The 27,391-nt window shown below is 40.7% G+C and overlaps 1 protein-coding gene across 4 annotated transcripts in view; it reads right to left on the bottom strand.

Annotated features, from left to right (window-relative positions):
* LOC126354519 (TATA element modulatory factor) overlaps positions 1–27,391 on the bottom strand; it is a 136,899-nt gene that overhangs the window by 26,699 nt on the left and 82,809 nt on the right. For all 4 annotated transcript variants that reach the window (XM_050004240.1, XM_050004239.1, XM_050004238.1 and 1 more), the window contains exons 14-17: positions 25,731–25,930; positions 17,233–17,425; positions 11,549–11,693; positions 7,952–8,101 (exon numbers count right to left, since the gene is read on the bottom strand). In XM_050004240.1, coding sequence (XP_049860197.1) covers positions 7,952–8,101; positions 11,549–11,693; positions 17,233–17,425; positions 25,731–25,930 — 688 coding nt within the window. The remainder of the gene's footprint in view (positions 1–7,951; positions 8,102–11,548; positions 11,694–17,232; positions 17,426–25,730; positions 25,931–27,391) is intronic.

The following is a 27,391-nucleotide window of genomic DNA, read 5'->3' as shown; positions in this document are numbered from 1 at the left end:
TTTTTTAAAGTCCACGAAAGTTATTATAAGAGGTTTATTTCATTTCTTGTAATATGCTATGGATAATTTTAAATTGATGATCTGTTCTGCACAGCTTCTCCAAGGTCTGAAGCCTCCTTGGTATTCACCTAATTCTTCTCTAGTTGCTCTTTGATTCTCTTGTATAGGAGTCTGGAGAAAATCTCTTATGTGCAGTCTAAGTTGCTTTTATCTCCTTTTTTTGTGAATTGTGTGGATTATGGCTATGATCCAATGTTCGGGAAACTTTTCTGTTATCCAGATTTTTGTTAGGGCTATGTTTGAGGATGTTCTAACTGTATCACTGGCATATTTCCACATTTCTGCAAAAACTTGGTCTTCTCCGCATGCCTTATAATTTTTCATCTCTCTGAGTGCCGTTTCCCCCTCTTGGATTGTTGGAGGATTTATGAGATCAGGTGGAGTCTTGATGGATGTGTTTGTATTAATTGCTAAAAGTTCCTTGAGTTCTTCACAATTCAAAAGTTTACTACATGCTTTGCCATGATTCCAGCATTTTCCTTGTCATTATGTGCCATTTTTCCATCTTCCCTTTTCAGCATTAATGTGAGAGGGGTAAATTTTTGTAATTGTCTTCCAAACGTTTTGTAAAAGTCGTTGGAGTTGGTTTTGTGATAATTTGTGTGAACTTTTTCCTGATATTTTTGAGGTTGGTTGCATTTTCTTCTGTTTTCTGTGTTTCAAATTTTTACCATGCATGATGTCTAACCATGCATGATGTCTTTCTTAATGAATTTTGTCATATTCTGAGTTCCACCAGACATGTCTATTACGTGGGTTCAATGGGGCTAAATTTTCTGCCTGTTGCCTGAGAAGTTGAACCAGTCCTTCTAAATTATCTGTCAGTTTTATGTTTTGTGTGACTTTTCTATATTTATCATTTCTAATTAATTCGTGGGGATCGAAGTTCCTCTTTCGTTTATTGTACTTTGTACTTTGGTTTCTTTTTTAGTGGTGTCAACTTAATTTTGATTTTGACAATGTAATGACCTCAACCTGTATCTACTCCTCTTAATACTTTAACAGTGTAGATTTCTCTGTAGAAGAATTTGTCCATAAATACATGATCCAGCTGCCATTCTCCTTTTCTCCAATCAGGATGTTTCCACATTATGAAATTATGAAAAGATGATATAATCACATATGAGAATCTGTCATATTTGGACTCTTAATCAAAAGAGAGAGAGAGAGAGAGAGAGAGAGAGAGAGAGAGAGAGAGAGAGAGAGAGAGAGAGAGGGGTGATTTGTGTGTTGGAGCAGCTCATATGGCATACTTCTACATTTCAGTCAGTTCTGAGCAGTTGGCAAAAGACAGAAATTTGAATTCAGAACCTGATCTGAAATACATTTGTGATCTTCTACATAAGTTCGCCATTATTAGTGACAGACAGACCTGTCACCCTCTGTTCATGCTCATATTGACATCAGTGGATGGACAAGTAGTTAGTTATATCATTTACCCAATATGCATTTTACATTTTATAACAGGTTTCCAAAAATCAGGACAACTGTTTTATGCTCAAGTCAAGAAAAAGCAAAGTCTGTGACACAAAATATTTACAATGAAGAACTGAGAGTCGCAAATGTGTAATGAACTCAAACACACTTGACTGCTGGTCTCTGTAGGAGTCTTCTGTGTTCATGACACCAGTCGTTATACAGTGTGACTCCGAAAAGAGTGCTGCTTGAGTACTGCTTCAGGTACTTGCAGAATATCACTTCCGATCTAGGGTTCCAAGAGCATTGTTATCTTTCCTCTGCCTGCCTACCTATTTGCCTGAATTGGGAAATTCCAACATACAAAGACAGATGCAACACTTTCAGTTATTTTGTGTCTATTCATTTTTACAAAATGCTTATATTTGGGTAACTGTTAACTGCTAAACAAATGCTTTTATCCAATCTGAACAAAGCCTGTGTACTGCTGTGCAGGAATCTTGTTCAAGTCTTATGAGTATTTCAACAATTAGACTAATTCAGGAACTAAACACAATATCTTGATGGTTAAATTGAAGGTGGGTAAGCAACAACGCTTGCTAGTGAAGGAAACAAGTTTTGTGGCTAGAGAAAAACTGAAAAAGGAGGAGGAGGAGGAGGAGGAGAGATTAGTGTTTAATGTCCTGTTGACAATGAGGTCATTAGAGACGCAGAACAAGCTCACATTAGGGATGGATGGGGAAAGAAATTGGCCATACTCTTTCAAAGGAGCCATCCTGGTATTTGCCTGAAGCAATGTAGGGAAATTGCAGAAAACTTATATCAGGATGGCCATAAGCATGCTTGAACCATCGTCCTCTTGATTGCAGGTCCAGAGTACTAAGCATTGTGCCCCCTCACTCGGTAAACTGAAGAAGATGCTTCTCGTTTCTAATATTACATTTAGTGTACTCTTGTTATCTGACTGGAAGCTGTCTTTGAGATGTTACAAGAGCATTTTACCATCAGGAAGGTTGTGTTGGGAGAGATCACACTAAACAACCAAGGGGTAAAAGCCTCAAAATTCGGATTTCTGTCAGCAAGAATTTAATAGGCTGAACAAAGGCAGATGAAGTATGACTGTATGAAATTGACCCGCACCAAAGCTACCTGTCATCTATCTGGTTCTTCCCCCAATGATTTCCCTCTAACAAAACTTAAGAGAGTAAGGAATGAAGACAGTGTACTTATGTGCATTTTCTTCATTACAATAAACATTTTACTACACTCATTCGAAGAAAGATCAGCAATAACTGCAGTTATGTATGCTGTAGTTTCTCCCCATAAGATTTTAGTAAGCACCCAAAAATGAGCCGTACAAGATTTTGTGCTACCACACCAAGTACAGGCTATTGTAATCATATGACAAAAAGTATCAAATTCAGAAATTTCGGCAACTGTCTTACAGCTGAGTTCCTCATGTGATCCCTTCTTCACCCAAAAGTGGAAGAGTGCAGTTGCTAGTGCACTAAGAAGCACAAGTATCTGTTTCCTTCATTAACTGATTTGGAAAGATACATTGGTGCATACAAATTCAAGGTGAAAACTTGGAGAAAAGAAGACATATAAGAGTTATGTTTTCCTGAAAATGTAGGTTTGTGTCACCTTCTCATATGGAACTACTGGATATTATGAAGTGTTACGAAGCAAGATCTCATTAAGTTGACAACATTTGACATGACAATCACACAATGTGTGTACAAGTTTGAAGAACTATGTCACATGTCCTTATATACTACATGCAGCTTTAACACATGACAGAGAAAAAATTAAATAAATAAAACGTACAGCAGATTTTCACTGATGAAATGCTCTTGGGTTAGCTAGTTCAATTTTCAATAGATTATATTCATTACACACATTATCATGTGGAATGTGTCAACTGAACAAAAGAATGCTTTTAGCCATTTACAGATTTATAAATGACTACGTATGTCTATTAAAGAAGTTTTCTGTGTATAGGAACAGGTTGTTATGGAGAAACAATCTGAATCTACATTTGGAAAGATATATGTTGTCAGTCATACAGTCCATGGCCAGATTATCACAGAATTTTATATCTCTTTCAAAAGGAAAATTATTTTCAGAAAACTATGAAATTATGGTACAGACTTGTTGGCCAGTACTTCACATCAGAAAGCAAAATTATTAGTACTGCCGACAGGCACACATGAAAGTATGATAAACTATCCTAGCCTTTGTATTATTAGATCCTTTCTTAGGCATAAGTTGGGGAAAGTTAAGAAGGAAGGTCCGAGCACTCATATCCCAGGATGAGAGGAACTTGCCCTCTGTGAGGAGGAGGGTGAACTCACAACAGACGAGTCTCTCTCATCCTGGCATCTGAGTAACATGATCTTCTTTATTTATCTTTCCCGACTTACCCCTTTTTCCTATCCAATGAAGCAGCTAATAGCTTAAGAAGCTACAACAGTTTCTTGTACTTTTATGTGTGTCTATCAGCAGTACTAAGAATGTTGCCTCCTTACGATTTCATAGCTGAATATTTTTTTCCTCTCTGTGCCAAAGTTAGATTTAATACAGAGAAGTGCAGGTCATGTTTTCTTCTAATATTGTGTTTGTGAATATCTACATTATTCTCACAATGCAATGGCTTGTTGGAAAAAACTTTCATCAGTAAATAAATACACTGTAACACTGCGGTTAATATTCCAAATCACTTAAACAAATGCCAGCAAACTACATGCGTGTGCACCACAAACAGTTGAATTACTTTCTTCTATTGAATAAACACTTTTTGCATACTGTATTTACTCGAATCTAAGCCGCATTTTTTTCCGGTTTTTGTAATCCAAAAAACCGCCTGCCCCTTAGAACCGAGTGCAAAGCAAGCGGAAGTTCTGAAAAATGTTGGTAGGTGCCGCCACAACTAATTTCTGCCGTCGAATATATGTAGCGCTACACAGGTATGTTTTGCAGGCACAATGATAAATACTGGCGCCAAAACCTCTGCGTCAGTAAATAAATTTTAAACAAAGGAGGAAGATGAGATTTTTTTCTCTGCCCCGAGTTTCGACCACTGGATCTTCATACATTATCCAACTAAGTAAATACAAATTCCGTATTGTTCATCTTCGAATGTAGAAGCATTTCAATGTACTACAAAAATCCGACTGGCAAGACTGTTTGGGATGTTTGTCAATATGGCCAACTCTACGTTCTGAATTTTTACCTACCTGTGAGAAGAAATGGTTGCTAAAAGAAACTTTTTGAATTGTGAATCACGTGCAGTATTCTCTTCATCATAAGAATAATATGAATATAAACATTTTGCCATCTATACTTTCGTGTTTGCTGCTATCTCTTTTAAATCCTGTCTGCCTAATAAACTACGAAACTAGAATAAGACAACAGCAAACGTGGAAGAATATACATATCATCTCATGTTTATATCCGTATTATTCTTGTGTCTAATAGTGATACAGTCAGAAATGAAGCACGGAAATAGACTAGATTTTTAAATCTAAGATGACTCTAATTTCTGTGCAGAATGTAATGTACTAAAGAGGTGTCTGCAAAGATTTTCAAAATTCTCGCTAAACTCTCGTTCAGAACATCTTCTATCATACGCAGTCTATTATTTAGCTTGTTGCCTAAGTAGGTGTGCATCCACGGAAACACAGTTAGTCGGAACTCAAGTTTCTTTTTATTTCTTACACATATCACCGGTTGTCAAGTAAGAGAATACATAAAAGAGAATCAACAACAAAGAGTAAAAAGGTAGGTATGAGAATCACAGTCGACAGCTCTCTTCTCTGTGACTCCCTTGCAAACTGTGGAGAATAATCTCTGTGGTTGGCGCGAATATTACGCGTCGGCTGGGATCAAAATGTGCGGTAGTCGCCACAGGCGCTTGTTGATCATTATCAAAGAAAGCAGCAGTGTAAGTAACAACAAATAGCAGTCTCTTGCCATTGTTTAGCTAATGAGACGATTTCTATCTCTCTTTTTTTTAAATTGTAAACGGCGGTAGTGCGCACAAAAGCAAGCCATGCCGCGAGCGGCGACAGGCTGTAAACACTCATTATCAGAATGTGACAAACAGTGCATGACACAGTACAATAACGCATTTTCAGCTTAGAGTGATGTAAACACCTATAATAAAGAGAACGGCACTTATCAGATCAAGGAAAAATAATCAATCAATTCAAACCAGACGAAACATGTGAGAAAGGAAGGGTACCCGTACAAATACGAACGGAGCACCTGACACATGGAAATGGCTACCTGGTAAAGCTTAACTGCTAAGCTTACGACTCGAACCAAACTACTGTGGCTGTATCATCATTCATTCAACCTAAATTGTGTCTCATATTACAAGGGACCAACTTTGTTTCGATTTGGAGGTGCGGCCTAAACCTTCTCTCCCCCCTTGAATTTCCAGTCTCAAATTTCAGGTGCAGCTTAGATTCGGGAAATTTTTTTTCCTTTGATTTCGAGTCTCATTTTTCATGTGTGGCTTAGACTCGACTGCGGCTTAGATTCGAGTAAATACGGTAAGTGAGGAGTTAACCCAGAATATTAGCCTGCAGGGCATCAGTGAATGGAAAAATGCAAAGTAAGCCAACTCACTATTTCCAAGTCCACATAGTCGTCAGTTATTCTTATGTGAAAAGTAGCTGAATAAAACTGTTTAAGCAGGTCTACTATATGGGCTTTCCAGTTTAAATGTTAATCAGTATGGATATCCCAAACTTTAAAACTTTCTACTCTGTTTATTATTTTTGGTTGGCACACAACATTAATATGAGGTGGGATGTTTTTGACAGTACAAAAATGGACAAGCTGTGTTTTTTCAGAGTTTAAAGCTAATATATTCATTCAAAACCAGTCAATCAGTCTATAACTTTAACAAAAGTGCCATTTACTGCTTCCCTGCTATTACTTATATGTTGGGCTTGACAATAATCCATATATCATCTGCAAAAAGGGACTAATTCTGCCTCCTGATTTACAGAAAATGGTCGGTCAATAACATATAAGACTACTTTTTTTTTTTTTTTTTTTTTTTTGCACCATGCATCAGTCCACTATAGGTGAGTGGTCACCTTTCCCTTATTTTAGACATAGCAAGAGGAGTAACTGGTACATAATCAAAACTTGTGGATTCCCTGTTGTGATTTCTTGTCGTGCAGACAACTGTCATCCCTAATTGTATAACCCTAACAGTCTTGCTCAACTTTTCGTCTCTTCTAGCTCAAATAGATACTGAACCAGGCATGTGTTGAATAATGTATTCCATAAAAACTTAACTTCTATTAATAGAAATTTATAATTGGCATTCTGAAATGCCTTCGATAATTCACAGGGGAACCAAATAGGTGAAGCTCCATTATTTGAAAATTTTATTACGACTTCAGTTAAAGCATAAACATCTTCCTCAGAAGAGTATCCCTTTTGACGTCTAAACAGTGAATGACGAAGTATTCCCTAACTACAAAGATGGATGACAATCCTTCAGTACATCAAATCTCAACACAGCTTCGTCTAGGAGTACCATTAAGCTTGGACTCTTCTGTCTATCTGCCACTGCCTGTCATCCTACTCCTTTTAGTGAGCCTTTTCCACAGACCTCCAACACCAGCTAGAACTAAATTTCTGTTTCATGCACTTTTGCATTACTTGAGAGCTCTCTTTTATTTTCTTCTTCTTACTCTTGTTTCCACAACAAACAACCTTGTCATCTTTGGATATAAAATCTTGAGACTGCATCCATTTAATTATACGTATCTGCAGTAATTTCAAAATTATTTTGTTATGTGTAACAACTTCATCTATATTATTAAAGTGCTTGCACTATAGAAGAGACTGGTGTCTTAACCAAAAAGTTTTTCCTTCTCCTTAAAGTTCAGTGTTCCAATGACAAAAATTTAGCTGCAGAATAACTCAATCTCACACCAGTACCACCAACATGGCCACCACAATATCACACATCATGCTGACAAACTGGGTTTGCATTGGGGAGGATCAGTGTTCAAATCCCCATTCAGGCATTCAATTTGATTTCCATGGTTATTCAAAATTGCCTAAGGGAATGCTGGGATGGTTCTTTTAAAAAGAACAAAGCCAATTTCCATCTCTACTTAGACCAATCCAATCTTGTGCTCCATCTCTACTGGGATTTTAAATACTAATCTTAATTTTCTTTTCCCACAAATGCAAAGGATGATATTTAAGACCACAGCAAAAAATGACACATGAAGTAGGAATAAAAATTAAAAGACATCTAGCACACAATATTCGCATTGTCAGAAACTAAAATGGTGAACTGATGTGCATCACACAGAGTTCTGGCTGCCCTCTCATATAGGGTTGCTTTTTCTTCACCCATAAATGGAATAACAATGTAGTATATCAATATGTATAATGTCTATTGCTGTACTAAAAAAAGAACATAACGGCAGAACATACATACCTGTGGCCAAGTTACACTTGACACAGACTCTGACAGTGACATTCTGCCGAAGCTCAATGTGGGTGATGACCTTGGAGTTCCTGCAGGAGAAGAACCTCTGCCACCAGAACGCTCCTTTTCAACTGCTATGTCTCTGTCTCGTAACTGATCCTGTGCAAGAGAACATTTAACAGTTCTAACACCTTTACTATTATAAGTGCAATGATGGTAATTTAGCCACATCATCTGTCTCTCCATGTATTTACATTATATCATGAAAATAACCTGAACTCACTCATCTGAACATGAAAAAGATACGACAGTTTCCACTTCTTTATGTACTCGTTTAACACTAGTATGACAGCCTGCTTGCTTACTGGAAACACACACATACCAACAAATATCTGCAATAATCAAATTACTACTACACAGTGAGAAACGACAGAATTTTCAGTATTTTTGTATACAGACCTCACACCAATACAAAGGAATTCTTTGAGAACAGCTACATCTGGAACTGGTATCCAAGAACAACAAGTACAGTTATCAACAGATAATATGAACATTCCAATCAAATCCCGTAAAGAAACACCTGAATCCAAAACAGGAAAACTACACAAAAATGTCTTATCAAATGCTATCCCCACATCTAGAAGCTCCAATCACCATTTAGTAAAATCAGTACACAGAGAGGTCTTCCAACTGGTAGTCAAAACATATTTTGAAGTACATGCTCAAGAGTGACGGGCAAGTCCAATAAATAGTTATAAGTATAATTCGCTGTGAATAGGCAAAATGACAGTGAGTAACCAGTACAAACAACACATATACAGTTTATTGAACATTTGGTCCACAACTGACTACTGTCCTCAAACATCTCAGTTGCTGAAGAACTCTGTAGAGTATATTATGATGTGTGAACAAACAAATGGGATAACATTGCCAAAAGGATAGTGGAAATTTGTCTCAATAATCATTTCATATATCAGGATAAAGGGTACAACATGAACACAGAGTGGGACTTTGTACGTAAATTGTAGCAGAATTCATACCAGTGCGCCCTATTCACTGGTAATAAATACATGGCAGTCCCAGGTACCAGGTTTGGGATCCTCTGGATGGAGATGATCCACAGAACACACCTGCGAGTAAGTACAAGAGCTAGATATGAACATCATTCATCCACAGAGACAGAAGTTTAGCAACAGGGACAACATAACAGTATTTCAATCTATGAGAGATCCTTATAGTGAAATCTCAGTTGTGATTTTTTTTCCTGGCATACTACCTCTAAAAAAGTTTGTATTATTGTGTGATTGTGGCACTTACAAGTATTATTATTATTATTATTATTATTATTATTATTATTATTATTATTATTACTATTATCATGAATGCGCAGTTTAATACAGATTTAGGCTTATGTTCCACTGGAAAATGTTGTGTATGACATTTGAAACAAAAGAATTGAGACTGATGTTACTAACTGCCACTAATTTGCAGTACCAGTTAGCAGTGGTTAACTACAAAATAGGATCCATACAAGCCCAGACACTTCTCCATTCATTCATTCATTCATTCATTCATTTTACTGCTCAAAATATTTATTGCATAGAACTGTTTGAGATACTGCTTAGGAGCTATTCCACTATTGCTGACTGGTGGCATATAGGAGCATGCTTACGTAAGGGGCAATTAAAAAGTTTCTGTTTGAAGGCGATACAGTCCAGACTCACTATGCCAATCAGACAAAATTGCTGTGAGCATTGAGGCAATCATCCCACTGGTGCATTATGTTGAAGGTTCTGTTCTGTGAAGAAGCCGTAACTGCCTGCTTCACATCCTTGTCCAACAGGAACTGTTGACACTTCAAGCCCTTTTTTAAGGGACCAAAGGTGTGATAATTGCTTGGAAAGAGATCAGGACAATAGGATGGGTGCTCAAGTGTCTCTCACTTGAATTGGACTCCCAGATCAACCGAAGTCTTGTGTCAAATGGAAAGAAAGGAATAAGGAAAGGAAAGGAATGATTGAGCCCAAACAAAGCAGCAGCTCTCCGACAAAAACCTGCATGATTCCGGAAAAGATAATGTTATGCATCTGGTTGAAAAGTGACAGTGTGGTGTACTATGAAATGCTTCCCAAGGTGTAACCATCACTGCTGACATTTATTGTTCACAACTGAGATGTCTTGTAGATGCAATCCAAGAATAATAAACTGCATAAAGTGATGCTACTCCAAGATAATGCCTGCTCACATTCTGCTAGACTGATAAAGACTGTTATATGGGAGTTTGACTGGGAAGTCATTCTGCAACTACCTTATTCACCAACTCTTGTGCCCTCAGATTTTCGCATTCTCCACTCTCTATTGAATAATCTTCAAGGCATTCCCTTTTTGGATGAAAATGTGCTCCAAACATGGTTTGTTGAGTTATTCACCTTAAAATGACTTCATTTCTACAGCTGTGGAATCAAAAAGTTACCACAGCACTGGCAGAGTACTGTAAATAGTGAAGGAGAATATATTATCCATGACTACATTTTCTGTTATGTGTATCTGTTGTGTTTGTCAAAATAGAAAATCACTATGAACTTATGCACCAAGCCAATATTTTACCACAACTCCACTAGCCTTCAAAGTAATCATCATTAGCTACCATAAACTTCTGACATTGGTTGCAAAGCTGTTCTAAACTGCCAGCAAACACTTGTTATGGAATCTCTTGAAGCGCCATGGACATGCATTGTTGGATATTTGCATCACTACTGCAGATGAGAACTGATGCTACCAATACGATCCAGATACCAAGTGACAGTCAATGGCATAGTATTCATTGCCTTCCCTGCCTCCCAACAAAAGTCAGCTGACAAAATCCAAAATTAAGACAACATTGTTTTACACAACAGCAAAGGCTTGATCCATAATGAATTTTTACTCTATGGAGGCAGGGGAGACGACGAACACCATGCCATTGACTGTCGTTTCTTCTCGTATCATATTGGTAGTACCATGTCTCATCTGTAATGGTGTGGATATCCAACAATGTACGACCATAGTGCTTCCAGTAATTCCACAAGAAGCATTTGCTGACAGTTTGCAACAGCTTTACTAATGATGCCAGAAGTGTGTTGTAGCTAAAGCTGATCACTTTAAAGTCATTAAAGGTATTTACTTTCTAACTATTGTTTCTTTTATTTTCTGAGACCATTCACCGAATTTTTCAGGCAAACCTTGTATAACAACTATGGCATTGTGCTTCTCTAATATTATAGTTTGCACCTGTGACAAGATGTGCGTATTACAGTGGGTATATCATTCACCCATTCCTTAGAATACAACACGTAAGATGACATATGAGAGTGTTGTCAACTAGTAAAATCACTTCAAAGCTCTTTTGAAAATAAAGCTCACATTTTAAATGTAACAATTATGTGTAGCTTCGACAAATTTATCTTCATAAATTATCAAATGACAGTGTGGTAAAAGTATGACAGAATCAAGTAGACAAATTCACATGCATGCTCCTCTCCCCACACACATGCTATTCTTTAGGGGCACTTATCAAATATGTTCATAGATGTACTATTATCTCAATATAGATGAAAAGAGTGTAACCTGGAGCACGGCAGTTTTCCTTTTCTCAGCTTCTGTAGCAGCACGCTCTACTGACAGCTGCTGCTCTAAACTGTTAATTTGCCTCTGTAAGTCCTTCATCTCTTCTGCCAATGTCTCCTGCATAGACTCAGATGTGCGGTGTTCCCTGTGTGGCAGACAAAAATTCTAGATAAACAACTGAAATTTGTTTTAACACACACACACACACACACACACACACACACACACACACACAGAGAGAGAGAGAGAGAGAGAGAGAGAGGGGGGGGGGCAATATTTAAAGTTATATTAAAAATACACAATACACAGCACAGCAATCACATTGCTTATACAACAGTCTACCAAGGGACACATGCAGAAAGTTTTCTATGTCTACGAAGCTGCTGCCAAAATGAAACACAGCACATTACCATTCACCTTGACTGCAAAAACACCTAAAAATTGTTATGATACCATCATACCACACAGTGTAGACAACTAAATGAAATTGTTGGCCAACCAAAAAACTCCCAAAGCCTGTTGGATCTTCACATGAATTTAGGTTAGTGATAATTTAATTCGCTTACCGCTGCTTTTACAATCTGTATACGTGTGCTTGGCAGATTAAGCACTGCCCAACAATGAGCTCTGACCATGCCGACTTTTTTTTAAGCAAGGTGGTAGTGGTAATAAATAAATAAATAAATAAATAAATGTTGTGTGGCATCATGGCCTGGTGCACGTCTTTCAACTGGATGCCATTTCTGTGACTTGCTTGACCTTAAAATCAATGGCACCCATGTTTCTCCAAACACTCATTCATCCAAGTACTATCCTGGCCCAATGTAGCTTAACTTCGGTGATCAGGCAGGGACTGATGTTATCAGTGTGGCAAGGTTGTTGGCAGGTAGTATTGATCATCTTTAGCAACTTACACTGAGTTATAAAAAATTCTTTTGATGTTGCATCATAGCTAAGTGACGACAATGCAGTCCAGTCACACACTCCTTTGGTCATCACAATTGAACTCCACATCCCATAACTACAATCCCCAAGACATTTGGTTATGAAACAATTGATGGAGTTTGTCTATGACGCTCCAGTCAATTATGTGCATAAATTTACAGGATTGTGTCTTCAGTGCTGTCAGCTCGTACAACACCCACCAGTATTTTTCATCAAAATACAGAAGCCTGTTATCAGAATAATATCTCATGCTAATTCTAGAACTTCCTACCAAGACACCTACTTTTAATTTTTTTTTAATGGGAGAGGGGAGGTATTCCGACAATTAGTTGATAAATGTCCTTAGTCACTGCCAATATTTCTCTCAAATGAAACAACAATTTACTGTTTCCAGTCACAATTTATTCTAACAGTAAACATGTGACTGATAGCAGTAAACATGTTGTTTCATTCCATATCAGTAACAGTAACCAAAAATGTTCAGAATACTTCTCGTTCTCAAAAACCAGAGAAAGGCATAAATACAGGGTGTTTCAAACAGAATGAACTCATTTTAGACAGTGATAATTAAGAAACTTGGGAAGTGCTGGCATGGAAAAGTGCACTAGAGTTTCAGAAATCGCTGTTAGATGTCAGCCAATGCGTCTTCTCAGTTTGCAGTCAGTTAGAAGCAACATAGCATCTGCTCAACAAAATGTATTTTGTCTGCTGAAGTTTGCAAAGATTGAGTCAGTAATTTCGGTCCAGCATGCTTTTCGTCGGTGTTCTGAAACTGATCGCCCTGCACTGAAAAACATTAGTCGTAGGTATATCCAATTTGAAGAGAGCGTATGCTTGTGCAAAGGTAAGAATCCAGGTGGACCTTGCACTTCTGATGACATGGTGGAGAGAATACAGTAAACAGTGAGCTACCTTCAAAAATGCTGCAGTTAGCTCTCTTAACAACTTCAGGAGGATGCCAGTGGCTTTATTTTCCAAAAGGATAGAGCTCCACTACAATGGCATGACAATGTACGGCAGTTTCTCAATGGCACTCTGCCTCAATGCTGGATAATGTGCATGGGATCCTGAGACACTGCCCTGCATTCTTGGCCTCCAAGATCACCAGACACGACTCATGCAATTTTTTCTTGTGGGACATGTGAAGGAAAGTGTGTTGCCCTTTACCTCGTGACACAGAAGAAGTGAAGAAGTTGCCATAACTTCTGTAAAAGCAAATACAATGTGTAAAGTTTATGACAAATTTAACTATCAACTAGATTATGTCCATGTTGCTGCTGAGGAATAGAGTGTATTTTCAACAGCTTAGCTAAAAATTTAAGATTTTGTGAGTATTTTGCAATGCATCTCCCTTTGTAGCATGTTTTCATCAATAAATATGGAGTTTTGAAAAAAGGTAATTCTTTCTGAAATACCCTCTACAATGACTTCTAGGGGCTAATATTAGTAAAGAAAAGTGTCAGATATATATGTACTCAACAATGTTACTTATATGCTTGCTTGCTTACTTACTTACTGGCCACACGAATGGAGTTGGTCCTTGGCCTCACTCATTTCATCCTTCCACACCTTTCTTTCAGCTGCATCTTCAGCTCTCTGACCAGTACCTGCATGTCTGCCATGGTATTATCCTTCCCTCTCTTTCTCGGCTGTACTAGTGGTCTCGTTCATTTGGCTTCTCCATCCATCCTCGTTACTTTGGCTTCTCCATCCATCACTGTCTTTATCACTGTATTTTCATCTCTCCACCTCACATTTCCATACCACCTGAGTCTATTAGTTTTCACACTCGCTACAATATCATGTAGTGTGTATAATCGCCTGAGTTCTCATTTTTCCTTATTCTCCACTATACATTTTCTTTCACTGGTCCATATATTTTTCTCAGTACTTCATTTTCAAAACTGATGAGTTTTTCCTCAGTTTTTATCAGGGTTCATGTCTCACTTGCGTAGCACACTATTGGTTTGATGATGGTCTGATATATTCTTATTTCTGTCGGCCAGGATAGTAACTTAGATCTTATGATGTTATGTATAGCTCCTAGACATCTTCCCCTGGCTTGAATTCTCGTTACAATCTCTTGTTCAATAAGGTTTCATTGGTTGATGCTGATACTGAGGTATATGAATGTGTCTGTCTTCTGTATTGTTAGGTTACTGACTGTTAGATGGTTTGGTCCTAACTGAGGTTTTCTTCCTATTCCCATGGACTCAGTTTTACATTCATTTATGCTTAGGTACATTTCCTTAGTTTCTTCCATCAGTACAGGTCCCATTTCCTCCAGGTCTTCCATGCTCTTTCCTACCACCACAATATCATCCGTGAAAGCCAGAGCATTTATCTTTTTCCCTATGGTAACTCCTGTCCATTTTTGTGTTACTCTCGTCAGGATGTTGTCAAGTGTCAATTTGAACAGGGTTGGTGATATAAGATCTCCCTGTCTCACTCCTGTTTTTACCTCAAATGTTGCTGAGAACTTCCCCTGTACTTTCACTCTACATTTTGATTCCATCACACACATTTTAGTAAGCCTGTCTGGTATCCCATACTCTTTTGTTATACTCCAATCTCCTCTCTCACTATGCTGTCACATGCTTTGTTGAAGTCTATAAACATACAGAAGGTATACTGATTGTGCTTCTAGTCCTTTTCTATCATTTATCTTAGTGTGAATATTTGGTCGGTTGTAGACTTGTTGTGAACCCTGTTTGTGCTGTGTCTAATATCTCTTCAGTGTATTGGCTAGGCCTGTTCAGAATAATTCTTGACATTATTTTATAGCAAGTGCACAGAAGTGATATCCCTTGTAGTTCTGTGACAATGTCTTGTCTCCCTTCTTGTATATGGGACACAGAGCAGCAGTTTCCCATTCCTCCATCATTACTTCTTTCCAACACGTCTTTTGTCAATTCCACTAATCATTCACATGTCTTTGTCTCTCCCTCTTTTGCTGAGCTAAGCTGATATCATTTCTATGCCTTGAGCCTTCCCATTTTTCAATCTTTTTATTGCCTCCTACACCTTTCTCAGAGTTTGTTCATCAACTAATGATTGTACTTTCTGGTTGTTTTCTGCCCTGTTCTTGTTGTTTTATGTGTCTACCGCATTGTTCAGCAGTTCTCTGGTGTTTCCCCTCCAGTTCTCTAGACATCCTTCACTATCACAGGCTTAGCTCTGTACTCCTTTCAATAGCTTCTCATTGTCCTGCAAAACTATTTACTGTTGTTCTGGCTATAGTCCTCCTCTGCCTTCCCTAACTGTTTATTGATGGGTGATCTTTTCTCTCATTTGATTGTTCTCGTCAGTTCTCTCATGGCTGTCTCGTATGTTATTTAATTTTCATATTAGTTATTGATCATCATTACCTGTCAGGCTGTCTTCCTGGCCTGAACTGCTTTTCTACACATTTCATTGAACCATGGTTAGTACTTAATATTGCTCTTATTGTTATCTCATAGAAGTTCTTTATCTTCTTTCCTATTACTTTCGTTCTCTAATTCTGTGAATCTATTTCCAAGCTTCATCTTAAATTGTTTATTCACCTTCTCTTCTTTTAGCCTACTCACATCTACTCTTTGGGTTCTTCCACCACTGTTGCTCTTACTTGGTTGTTTTGGTAATGATTGTTTCATCTTTTTATTAGCACAAGAGAATGGTCTGATTCTATCTCAGCCCCTCTCATTGCCCTAACATCTGTTACTGCCTTTTTATGTTTTTTCTCTATCAACACATGGTCTTTTGGTTCCTAGTTAGTTCATTCGGTGAAGTCCATGTTACTTTGTGTGTGTTTCCATGGGGAAATGATGTATTGAGTATGTTTCTAACTTGGTGAAGTTGATGAGCCTTATACCATTATCATTTGATTCAGTATGCAAGCTGAAATACATATATAGGGTTGCCATTGGTGTTCTTGTCCTATTTTGGCATTTAAGCATCCCAGCACAATTTTCATGTCATACTGTGGTAATCTGGAGCACATCTGATTTAAGGGTCATAGAATTTGTCTTTTATGTCTTCCTCCTTGTCCTCGGTTGGGACACTAATATTTCTGTATTTATCTTTGATTGTGATGCACCATATCCTTTCATTGACAGGTTCTAGTGCCATCATACTGACCATTATTTTATTATGTACCACAAATCCTGCCACAAATATATGGTGACCATGTTTGTTTCCACTGTATATGATTGTATAGTTTTTCTTTCTGTGCATGTCATCTTGTACTCTGTTATTTCTTCATCAAGTATCTTTGTCTGCCCTGCAGCGTATAGTGTTCTTACATTCCATGTTCCTATTCACAGTCTTTTCCTCGTAAGCTTGAGTTGTTTTCCGTAATATCCATTCCACTTGAAGGCTGGGTGGTTAGTCCAACAATTAACCCTGCCACTTTATTTGGGTCCAGGACTGGTTGGAAGGCTATCTACCTCCCAGAGCAAATTAAAAGTTATATAGAAAACAAGATGGAGTTTAAGACTGAATTAAATAACTTTCTATTGGGCAATTCTATCTATTCCACTGAAGAGTATCTTCAAAGACAGTTAGCGTTGTAATACAATAATGCAAAGTCTTTTCACTTTATTGTACTTAAATTACATTAAATGTACATCCTCGGCTTCCATCAAGTGTACATTTCCAGCCTTCTTTCAACAGCTCAGAGACTACTTTCCATGGGATCAATGGAACATGAGTAATGCGATGAATTATTACATGTGAAAAATCTTCATCAATCAACTTACTTGTCTCGCTCCTCACGTAGTTCAAGGTAGAGTTTCCGTTGACAGCTCAGATCATCCTGCAACTGGGCAATCTCAGCATTAGCGCTCGATAGGCGGTGTTCCAGAGAAGAAACTTGGGAATGCAGAGATATGTTTTGCTCCCGAGACATACGTTCCTGTTCTGTTAGAGCAGACATTCGGCCTTGCAGCTCACCTGTGCAATCATTGAAATATTTAGCATCATTTAAAATATTGACACTGCGATATTTCATACAGTAATATTCTAATGAATGGGTGACTAAGATTATCTTTCATGACCTACTTAACATTTCAAATTTAATACATACTAATGCACTTCTCAATTGGTAGATTGTGTCTAAAAAGGTAAACTGTGTCCAGTTCCGTTTCTGATACGATCCCCTTCATGGGTCATTCATGAATACATTTCCTCTCCAGTGTGGTAGTTTTGAAATGGGAAAGTGCCAACATAATAACTACTAACATGAAACGTAGTGCCTCATACATGCTCTCTTCTTTGTTTAGTGGTCTATTTTTCCACACCCACATGTTTACAGGCTATAGAGGTTAATACTGTCTTTTGCAACTACAATAAAAATTCTATTAAGATGAAATCCATTTCACTTTATTTTAAAGCATCTTCCGTGGTCACTGTAACAATTTGGCTTTTGTTATAAATCTAGGATCATGGAACAGTTCTCATACTGTAACTTACTTCTAGAAACAATATTGAATTATTATCATTACTTGTGTTTCTCTTTTTGAAGTTCTCCTACACATATGGATTTTTGTGCACAGTGTTTTCACTGATACAAAATATATTTATATTTTTATGTCATGTTGCTCAACTGTCCTCTTACGATTTTGTATACTTTGTTTTGGTATTGTGGGATGCAAATTTCTTTTGCTTTGTTTTGAGGGTAGTTGTAGGCTTAGGAGATGTTTCTTATGACTACATATGTCTGTCTCTATTGTGGTAGGAAGGAGGAAGAAGGAGGTTGGTATTTGATGCCCCATCGACGTCAAGGTCATTAGAGATGGAGCACAAGCTAGGATTAGAGAAGGATGGAGAAGGAAAGTGGCCATACCCTTTGGAAGGAATAATCCCGGCATCTGCCTCAGAAGATTTAGGGAAATCACAGAAAACCTAAATCAGGATGGCCAGATGTGCATTTGAACCACTATCCTCCTGAATGCGAGTCCACTGTGCTAACCATTGCGCAATCCCACCCGGTCTATTGTGGGTGGGTGGAGCTTTTCTTGTTTTACACATGTTGAATGGCCCGTGTCTTTGCTCTTTTATGTTCTTTATATCTTACTTCAAATGTTCTGCTGATCTGTCCAGAATACAGAGTGCCATAACTGTTACAATGAAGTTGATAAGTGCCATATTTTAGATATATGTCAGTGTCATTCTCCTGCTTTAGACATTTATATATTGTATACTTATATGGATATGGTGTCTGTGACCAGCAGCCGTCTAGGATGAAATCAGAATTATATATTAATACCTTCAGCTGCTGACAGGCGTTGATATATATCAACGGGGATAGGTGAAAATGTGTGCCCCGACTGGGACTCGAACGCGGGATTTCCTTCTTACATGGCAGACACACTATCCATGTGAGCCACCGAAGGCACAGAGGATAGTGTGACTGCAGGGACTATCTCGCGCACGCCTCCCGCGAGACCCACATTTTCACCTTATATGCCCACACACAACATTCGTAGTGTCCCTACCCAATACACTCATGAAAGACATTCTTACCAAGTCCCTTAAGAGTTCAAGGAATATGCGTGCATCCGCACCGAAGAAGAAGGTCATGGCCGGTATTGCCAGAACTATATACTTATATGGATATGGTGTCTGTGTGGTGTCACCGACAGACACCACACTTGCTACGTGGTAGACTTTAAATCAGCCGCAGTCCGGTAGTATACGTCGGATCCATGTGTCACCACTATCAGTGATTGCAGACTGAGCGCCGCCACACGGCAGGTCTAGAGAGACTTCCTAGCACTCGCCCCAGTTGTACAGCCGACTTTGCTAGCAATGGTTCACTGGCTTCTACGCTCTCATTTGCCGAGACGATAGTAAGCGTAGTCTTGAGCTACGTTATTTGCTACGACCTAGCAATGCGCCATTATCAGTTAGTATTGATATTGAATCATGTACCGTCAAGACCGACATTCGTCATTAATGGATTAAAGTTAAGTATTCCACCAGCTACGTCTGTTTTTCTACAGTCTAATTTCCTTGTCCTGCTCCAGACCTCACACCAGCCTGCGTGAGCTAAAACGCGTGCCTTTCGGCCTCCTCTAGTAACACGGTGTTGGCTCTCCTGCCAACCACAACATTGGCAAAGAGAGTAAAAGTGTTCTTATCTAAATTGCCCTGATTTACTTGTGTAATGGCTTCGCCACAATCTCCAGATGTACTGTCCGAATTTTATCGCTTACAGAATTAGCAGACGCAGGCATTACTGGATGACATTGGACAGCTCATCCAGGGTCAACGTGCAATGCAAAACGATGCGGCAGCCGCCGCTCCACCGCCGATGCAGCCCAACATGCTGTTGCCCCAACTTTTCGTCCTTTTGATGCTGCACTGGAAAGCTGGACGGAGTGGTCACGCCAATTTGGATTCCATCTCGCCGCCTACAGAATTCAAGGTAACGAGCGGTAGCCTTTTCTCCTTTCTTCCGTCGGGGTGACCACGTACCATGTGATAGTCAAATTATTACCTCCACGCGACGTCGCAACTCTGTCCTACGAAGAAATTTTGCCTGCATTAGATGCATATTTCAAAGAATCAGTCAATGTAGTTGCGTAACGGTATACTTTCTTTCGTACAAAACGTACGGCAGGTCAGACTAATTGGGAGTGGGTTGCAACCTTGCAAGGCCTTACTAGGGATTGTGCTTTTGAGTGTCAATGTGAACTCCCTTATTAGGATACTATGGTACTTGATGCAATTGCACAGAACGTTTCTGATGTTCGTATAAGGGAACAGATTTTGAAACTAGTAAATCCCTCCCTTCAACAAGTGATGGACATATTGGATCAGCAGGACACACTTGACTTTGCTCAGGAATCATTTGAAACTTCGCCAGCAGTGTGTCATGTTAACCAGCCCGCCGGGCGAGCTGCATGGAGCAGTAAACAGCCCTCGAGCCCGGCCACACCGCTGCCGCCAGGCTCTCAGCCACGTGTGCTGCGCCGGCAAGCTAATGCAGTGATGAAATCATGGCCGCGGTGTGCTACTAAACATTCGCGTGATAATTGCCCGTCACGCCAAGCTATTTGCTTTTATTGTAATAAAATAGGACATGTTCAGAGTGTTTGCCAGAAAAAGCTCAGATCAGAAGCTCAAAACCGTTCCAGGCCCTTTGCTTCGCGCCGGAATCGGAATTGAACCAAGGATACTCAGGCTCGCGAAACTTCGCCCATGGAAATTCATGTAGTTCATTCCACTCCTCCCAGAGCCACTCTGTCTAACACTGACTGTGTTCGCCCCAAAAATAGTGTTTATCGACATAACCGGAACTCCCGTCAAGTCGCAAGTTATTATGTACCAGTGTCAGTTCATGTTGCACGAGACAGTCGCTCTTGTCGTCAGCACGACAATAAACTTTTTGTGGACTTGGACACCACCGGCAAAGTGGTATCATTCCAGCTTGATACCAGAGCTGCAGTTTCACTGATCAATCAAGACACTTACAAACTGCTCGGCACACCTCCGTTGCGTGCCGCAAATGTTATGTTAAGTAGTTATTCAGGTCACAGTATCCCTGTGTTAAAACAGTGCAGCCTTCTTGCGACATACAAAGGACAAACAAAACTTGTGTCATTTTATGCCCTTCGTTCTTCTTCTGCAGTGAACTTGTTTGGTTTCGATTTATTTCAGTTGTGTAACTTGTCTATAGTAAATCAGGTCCTATCAGTGAACCAGACTGTGCCTTCAGACAGTGTTCCTCGTCTATGTGAAGAATTTGCAGACATTTTTGCACCGGGCCTTGGTTGCGCTAAGAACTATAAAGCACATTTGGAACTTAAAATTAAACGCGCAACCAAAATTTTTCAGAGCGTGCAATGTTACCCACGCATTGCATGATGAGGTCGCAAAAACATTACACGATTTGGAATCAGAGGATGTAATTGAACATGTGCAGGCTTCTCTCTGGGTATCACCCTTAGTAATTTTGCCAAAACCTTCCGGAAAGTTGAGACTTTGTGAGGACTTCAAGACAACAGTGAATACACAACTAGTGATTGCAACTTTTCCGTTACCCCGCCCGGAAGATCTTTTTGACAAACCCTGCCCGGGTAAATATTTTTAGAAGTTGGACCTAGCAGATGCGTACTTGCAAATACCTGTGGACGAAGAATCCCAGCATTTTGGTGGTTAACACGCATCTTGGTTTGTATCGATTCAAACGACTGCCATTCGGGTGTGCATCCGCCCCTGCATTGTTTCAGCAATATCTACAAACTGTTTGTGCATCGGGCCCTACTGCAGCAAATTATCTGGATGATATTGTGATCTCTGGAAGGACGGAAGAAGAACATTTGGCCAATCTCAGAACATTATTTCAGGTCTTGCGACAAAATGACCTTTGCTTGCGGAAGGACAAATGTGTGTGTTTTGCTCGGGACTTGCCATATTTGGGACAGGTACTCAATGCCCAAGGCATACATCCCAGTCCCACGCACCTTCGTACCATACAAGACTTGCCATCGCCGCAGAATATGAAGCAGCTACAGAGTGTGCTCAGAAAAATTACGTCTTATAACAGATATATGCCACATGCCTCTTCCATTTCAGCTCCGCTTCATCGCTTACGCCGTAAGGGTGTTCCGTTCGTCTGGACGACGGAATGCGAATACGCCTTTCGCCAGTTGAAATCGGCGTTGCTATCTGATACTTGCCTTACGCCACTCGATCCCCAGAAGCCCCTCTTCTTGATGGTGGATTTCGGGATCGGTGCTGTGCTTGCGCACAAAGATGGATCGCACGATCGCCCTATTGCCTTTGCGTCCAAATTGCTCTCGTCTGTGCAAAGAAATTACTCACAGATCGAGAAAGAAGCATTGGCTCTTGTATTTGGTGTTACAAAGTTTCATGATTTCTTGTATGGTCGTCACTTTACCATAATCACAGACCACAAACCTTTGACATCGCTTTTTCATCCGACCAAGCCTGTCCCTCCACGTACAGCGCAGAAATTCATTCACTGGTCTATTTCCCTCTCACAGTACCGCAACGATATCTTGTATCGGTCCACTGCTAAGCATGGAAACGCCGATGCATTGTCCCACTTGCCTGTTACTGAGGATAGGGCATTCGATTCCTCCGAACTTGCTTGCACGTTCATTGATGTGGAAACCGATGACGTGGTCGAATCGTTTCCGATTGATTTTCGTCGTGTAGCTACAGCCACAGCTGCCGACCCTGTCCTTGCTCCCGTTCTGCATTTTGCTGCTACGCAATGGCCCTTGTCAAAGTCACAGATCGGGGACCCATTGGTTCGCCAATTTTTTGCTCACAAGGAGAGACTTTTTGTACGACGTGGTGTTTTGCTGTTGTGTTCTGATAATGATCAGTCCAGGGTCATGGTACCACGTTCATTACAGTCCTCTGTCTTACAGCTTCTCCATCAAGGACATTGGAGTATAGTGAGAACGAAACAACTTGCTCGTCAGCACTGTACTTGGTTCGGAATCGATGCCGCGATTACGAATATGTGCTCTTCCTGCATGGTGTGTGCCGAACAACAATCAGCACCACTGCGGAAATTCTTTGCATGGCCAAACGCCACTTCCCCTTGGCAACGCTTACACATCAATGCTCGATGGTTGGTTGTGGTAGATTCATTCAGTAATTTTCCTTTTGTTGTCCGGATGTCTTCCACGACGTCATCTGCCACCATCTAAGCGTTATCCGCTATCTTTTGCATTGAAGGTCTTCCACAGACTATTGTTTCTGACAATGGCTCACAATTTATGTCCGCAGAATTTCAGTCATTCTGCAAGGCCAATGGTATTCAACATCTGATGTCCGTGCCGTTTTCACCACAGTCAAATGGTGCCACTGAACGATTGGTCAGGACTTTCAAGTCACAGATGTTGAAGTTAAAAGAGTCGCATTCTTGGGAGGAAGAGTTATTGCTCTTTTTGTCCTCGTATCGCTCTCAGCCCCGAGATGGTCGCTCGCTGGCTGAGTTGCTCCACGGTCGTCATTATCGGCCCTTGATGTCTTTGCTACATCCGCCACATCAGGTTCCTGTGCCGCGGCAGACACCTGCTTTTGCTCCAGGCGACGTTGTCTACTATCGCCACTATCGAGGTTCACGGCATTGGCTCGAAGGGCACATTCTTCGCTGCCTCAGCAGCGCTATGTATCTGGTTTTGGGGGCTTCTGGTGAGGTGCGACGGCATCTCAATCAGCAGCGCCTCTGTCGTCGCACAGGATCTGCTGCTTGCCGTCTGCTTTCAGTGACGGTGCCGTCCGGTCAGCACCCTGGGGACACATCTACTGGCTCGCCTCAGCCCCAGGTGTTACCGACGCTCCCTTCCATTTTTCCCCATGGCGACGCGCCGCCGCCGCCGTCGCCGCTGCCGCCGCCGCCGCCACCGCCACCGCCACCGCCACCGCCTGTTCTCCCGCTGGCGAGGCCCACAGTGGACGCGTCGCTGCAACCGCCGGGCACCTCCCTGGGTCACACGCTGCCGATCGCTTCCCATGACCAGTTGTCCTCCGACATGGAACTCTTGCCCGCTCCTGACCATATGTTGTCTTCGGCTGTCGGGTGCCCCAGCCTGATGGAGGTCGACCCTTTGGCCCCTCCTGTCTCTCTACAGGCGCATACACCGCATGTTGGCGTGCACCCTGGAGCAGGTTTTCAGGGGTTTCCTAGCTCCCCGCAGTCTGAATGGTAGGGTGCGGGTGGCACAGCCTCGCCTGTTGTTAAGCTTCCCACCTCGTCGCATACGTCAACATGGGGTCCTCCCCACGGCGGGCTTTTGCCTTATGCCACAACTGTACGCCGATTTGCGGGGGAAGAATGTGGTGTCACTGCCGGTAGTATATGTCGGACCCGCGTGTCGCCACTATCAGTGATTGCAGACCGAGCACCGCCACACGGCAGGTCTAGAGAGACTTCCTTGCACTCGCCCCAGTTGTACAGCCGACTTTGCTAGCGATGGTTCACTGGCTTCTACGCTCTCATTTGCCGAGACGATAGTCAGCATATCATTTGCCGAGACAATAGTTAGCATAGCCTTCAGCTACGTTATTTGCTACGACCTAGCAAGACCTAGCAAGGCGCCATTATCAGTTAGTATTTATATTAAATCATGTACTGTCAAGACCGACGTTCATCATTAATGGATTAAAGTTAAGTATTCCACCAGCTATGTCCGTTTTTCTAAAGTCTAATTTCCTTGTCCTGTTCCAGACCTCACGCCAGCCTGCGTGAGCTAAAACGCGTGCCTTTCGGCCTCCTCTAGTAACACGGTGTTGGCTCTCCTGCCAACCACAAGTCTGTTCTTTCGGACATGGCAGTATGTATAACTACAAAGTCTGTCACATTTCCTGTACTGCTTGAATAATAAAACCCATATTGTTTCAATCTGACAGAAATTAAAGATATTAATGATGCTGCAACACACACAGAACTCATTTAGCTCAAGTGAATAACTCTGAACTTTGATGAAGTAGGGAAACATTCCACATGGGAAAAATATATCTAAAAACAAAGATAATGTGACTTACCAAACGAAAGCGCTGGCAGGTCAATAGACACACAAACAAACACAAACATACACACAAAATTCAAGCTTTCACAACCAACGGTTGCTTCTTCAGGAAAGAGGGAAGGAGAGGGAAAGACGAAAGGATGTGGGTTTTAAGGGAGAGGGTAAGGAGTCATTCCAATCCCGGGAGCGGAAAGACTTACCTTAGGGGGAAAAAAGGACAGGTATACACTTGCACACACACACACACACACACACACACACACACACACACACACATATCCATCTGCACATGCACAGACACAAGTATAGAGTCAGCAAACCGATAAGCAAGCAAAGGTAGATGTATGTGAGGCACAAGGGTACAGGGGAGGTAGTTTGACAAAATGAGAGCGTACTGGGAGAACAGAAAGGAACATATGTCTGTGTGGGGGAGTATACATAGTGGAAAAGTGAAGAGGTAGTTGAAGGACAGAGAATAACAGAAGCCATGGGAATTGTAGTATTGAAGGAGACACTGAAGGGACAGTTAGAACATACAGTACATGTCATGTGTTTGGTGTGAAAAATTTATGCTGTTCATTAGTTTTGAGAAACACCGCAACAATTATAAACATGGTAGAAGCATTCTTTAGCATTCTGCCAGACATATGTTCAGCTGATCCTGTTTCACCCATGAACTTTCACAGACTTCTTTATCCTGCAACCAAAGAAAATATGCCACTACCTCTCATAGCAACACTTACCTATTGTGTCCGTGAGTGACTTTTCCTGTTTCTCAAATGTCGCCTGACGACTCGCAGCTGTGGCTTGCAGCTGTTCCAGCTGCCTCAACAGTGGTCTCGTTGCTCCCGAGGCTGCTTCAGCCAGCTCTTCACTCCGTGCCTCTGCTGCCTCAAGTCTACGAAGAAGCTCAGCAGTTTCTTGTCGTAAAGATGCCTCCCGCCTGTAAATTACTCTCATACAATCTACTTCTGTAGTAAACCAATGTGCACCATTAATAAAACACTAACTGACAGAAAGCTACTTACAATTGGTTATTTGTTTCCCAATCAAAATACATTTAACTACTTTAGAAAGACAATTTGAAACATCATTATCCCGGTGCAGTTGTCTTTAAGATGTTGCTCACATGCAGAAGAAAGTGAACTGGGAATCTCCATAAATTCAAAACTAAAAGTCATACACTGAAGTGACAACAGTCATGGGATAGCAATATACACATACACATTTGGAAGTAGTATTGTGTACACAAGGTATAAAAGGGCAGTGCACTGATGGAGTTGTCACTTGCACTCACGTGAAAAGGTTTCCAACATTATTATGGCTGAAAAATGGGAATTCGCAGATTCTGGATGCAGAATGCTAGTTGGAGCCAGATGCATGTTATAGTCCATTTCTAAAATCACTAGAGAATTCAATATTTTGGGATCCACAGTGTCAAGTGTGCGCCTAGAATATCAAATTTCAGGCATTACCTCTCATCAGGGATGAGACAATGGCCAACAGCCTTCACTTAATGATCAAGACCAGTGATGTTTGCGTAGAGTTGTCAGTGCTAATAGGCAAACAAAACTGTGTGAAATAACCACAGAAATCAATGTGCAATGTACAATGAACATATCCGTTAGGACAGTGTGGCAAAATGTGGGATTAATGGGCTATGTCAGCAGATGACCAATGTGAGTGCCTTTGCTTACAGCACGACAACCTATAGCACCTCACCTGGGCTCATTACCATTTCGGTTGGACCTAGAAGACTGGAAAACGGTGACCTGGTCAGATGAGTCCTGATATTAGTTGGTAAGAGCTGATGGTAGTGCTCGGGTATAGTGCAGACGTCACCAGGCCCCAAGTTGTCAACATGGCACTGTGCAAGCTGGTGGTGGCTCCATAATGGTGTGGGCTGTGTTCACATGGAATGGTATGGGTCCTCTAGCCCAACTGAACAGATTATTGACTGGAAATGGTTATGTTTCACTACTTGGAGACCACTTACAGCAATTCATGGACCTCATATTCCCAAACACCAATGGAATTTTTATGGATGACAATGCGCCATGTCACCGGAGCACAACTTTTCGTGGTTAGTTTGAAGAACATTCTGGACAATTCAAGTGAATGACTTGGCCAACCAGATCACCCAGCACAAATTCAATCAAACATTTAAGGGGCATAATAGTGAGGACAGTTTGTGTACACAATCCTACACCAGCAACACTTTTGCTATTATGCACAGCTCAGTATTTCTGCAGGGGACGTCCAACGATTTCTTGAGTTCAAGTCATGTTGAGTTGCTGCTCTATGCCAAGCAAAAGGTCATCTGATATGATATTAGGAGATCTCCTATGACTTTTGTCACTTCAGTGTATATCATCAGCCATTCCTTCTAAGAATTATTTGAATA

The sequence above is a fragment of the Schistocerca gregaria genome, chromosome 3, assembly GCF_023897955.1.
Source record: "Schistocerca gregaria isolate iqSchGreg1 chromosome 3, iqSchGreg1.2, whole genome shotgun sequence".
Taxonomy (NCBI): Eukaryota; Metazoa; Arthropoda; class Insecta; order Orthoptera; family Acrididae; genus Schistocerca; species Schistocerca gregaria.
The sequence above is the reverse complement of the archived record's forward strand: the minus strand, read 5'-3'. Positions and strand labels throughout refer to the sequence as shown.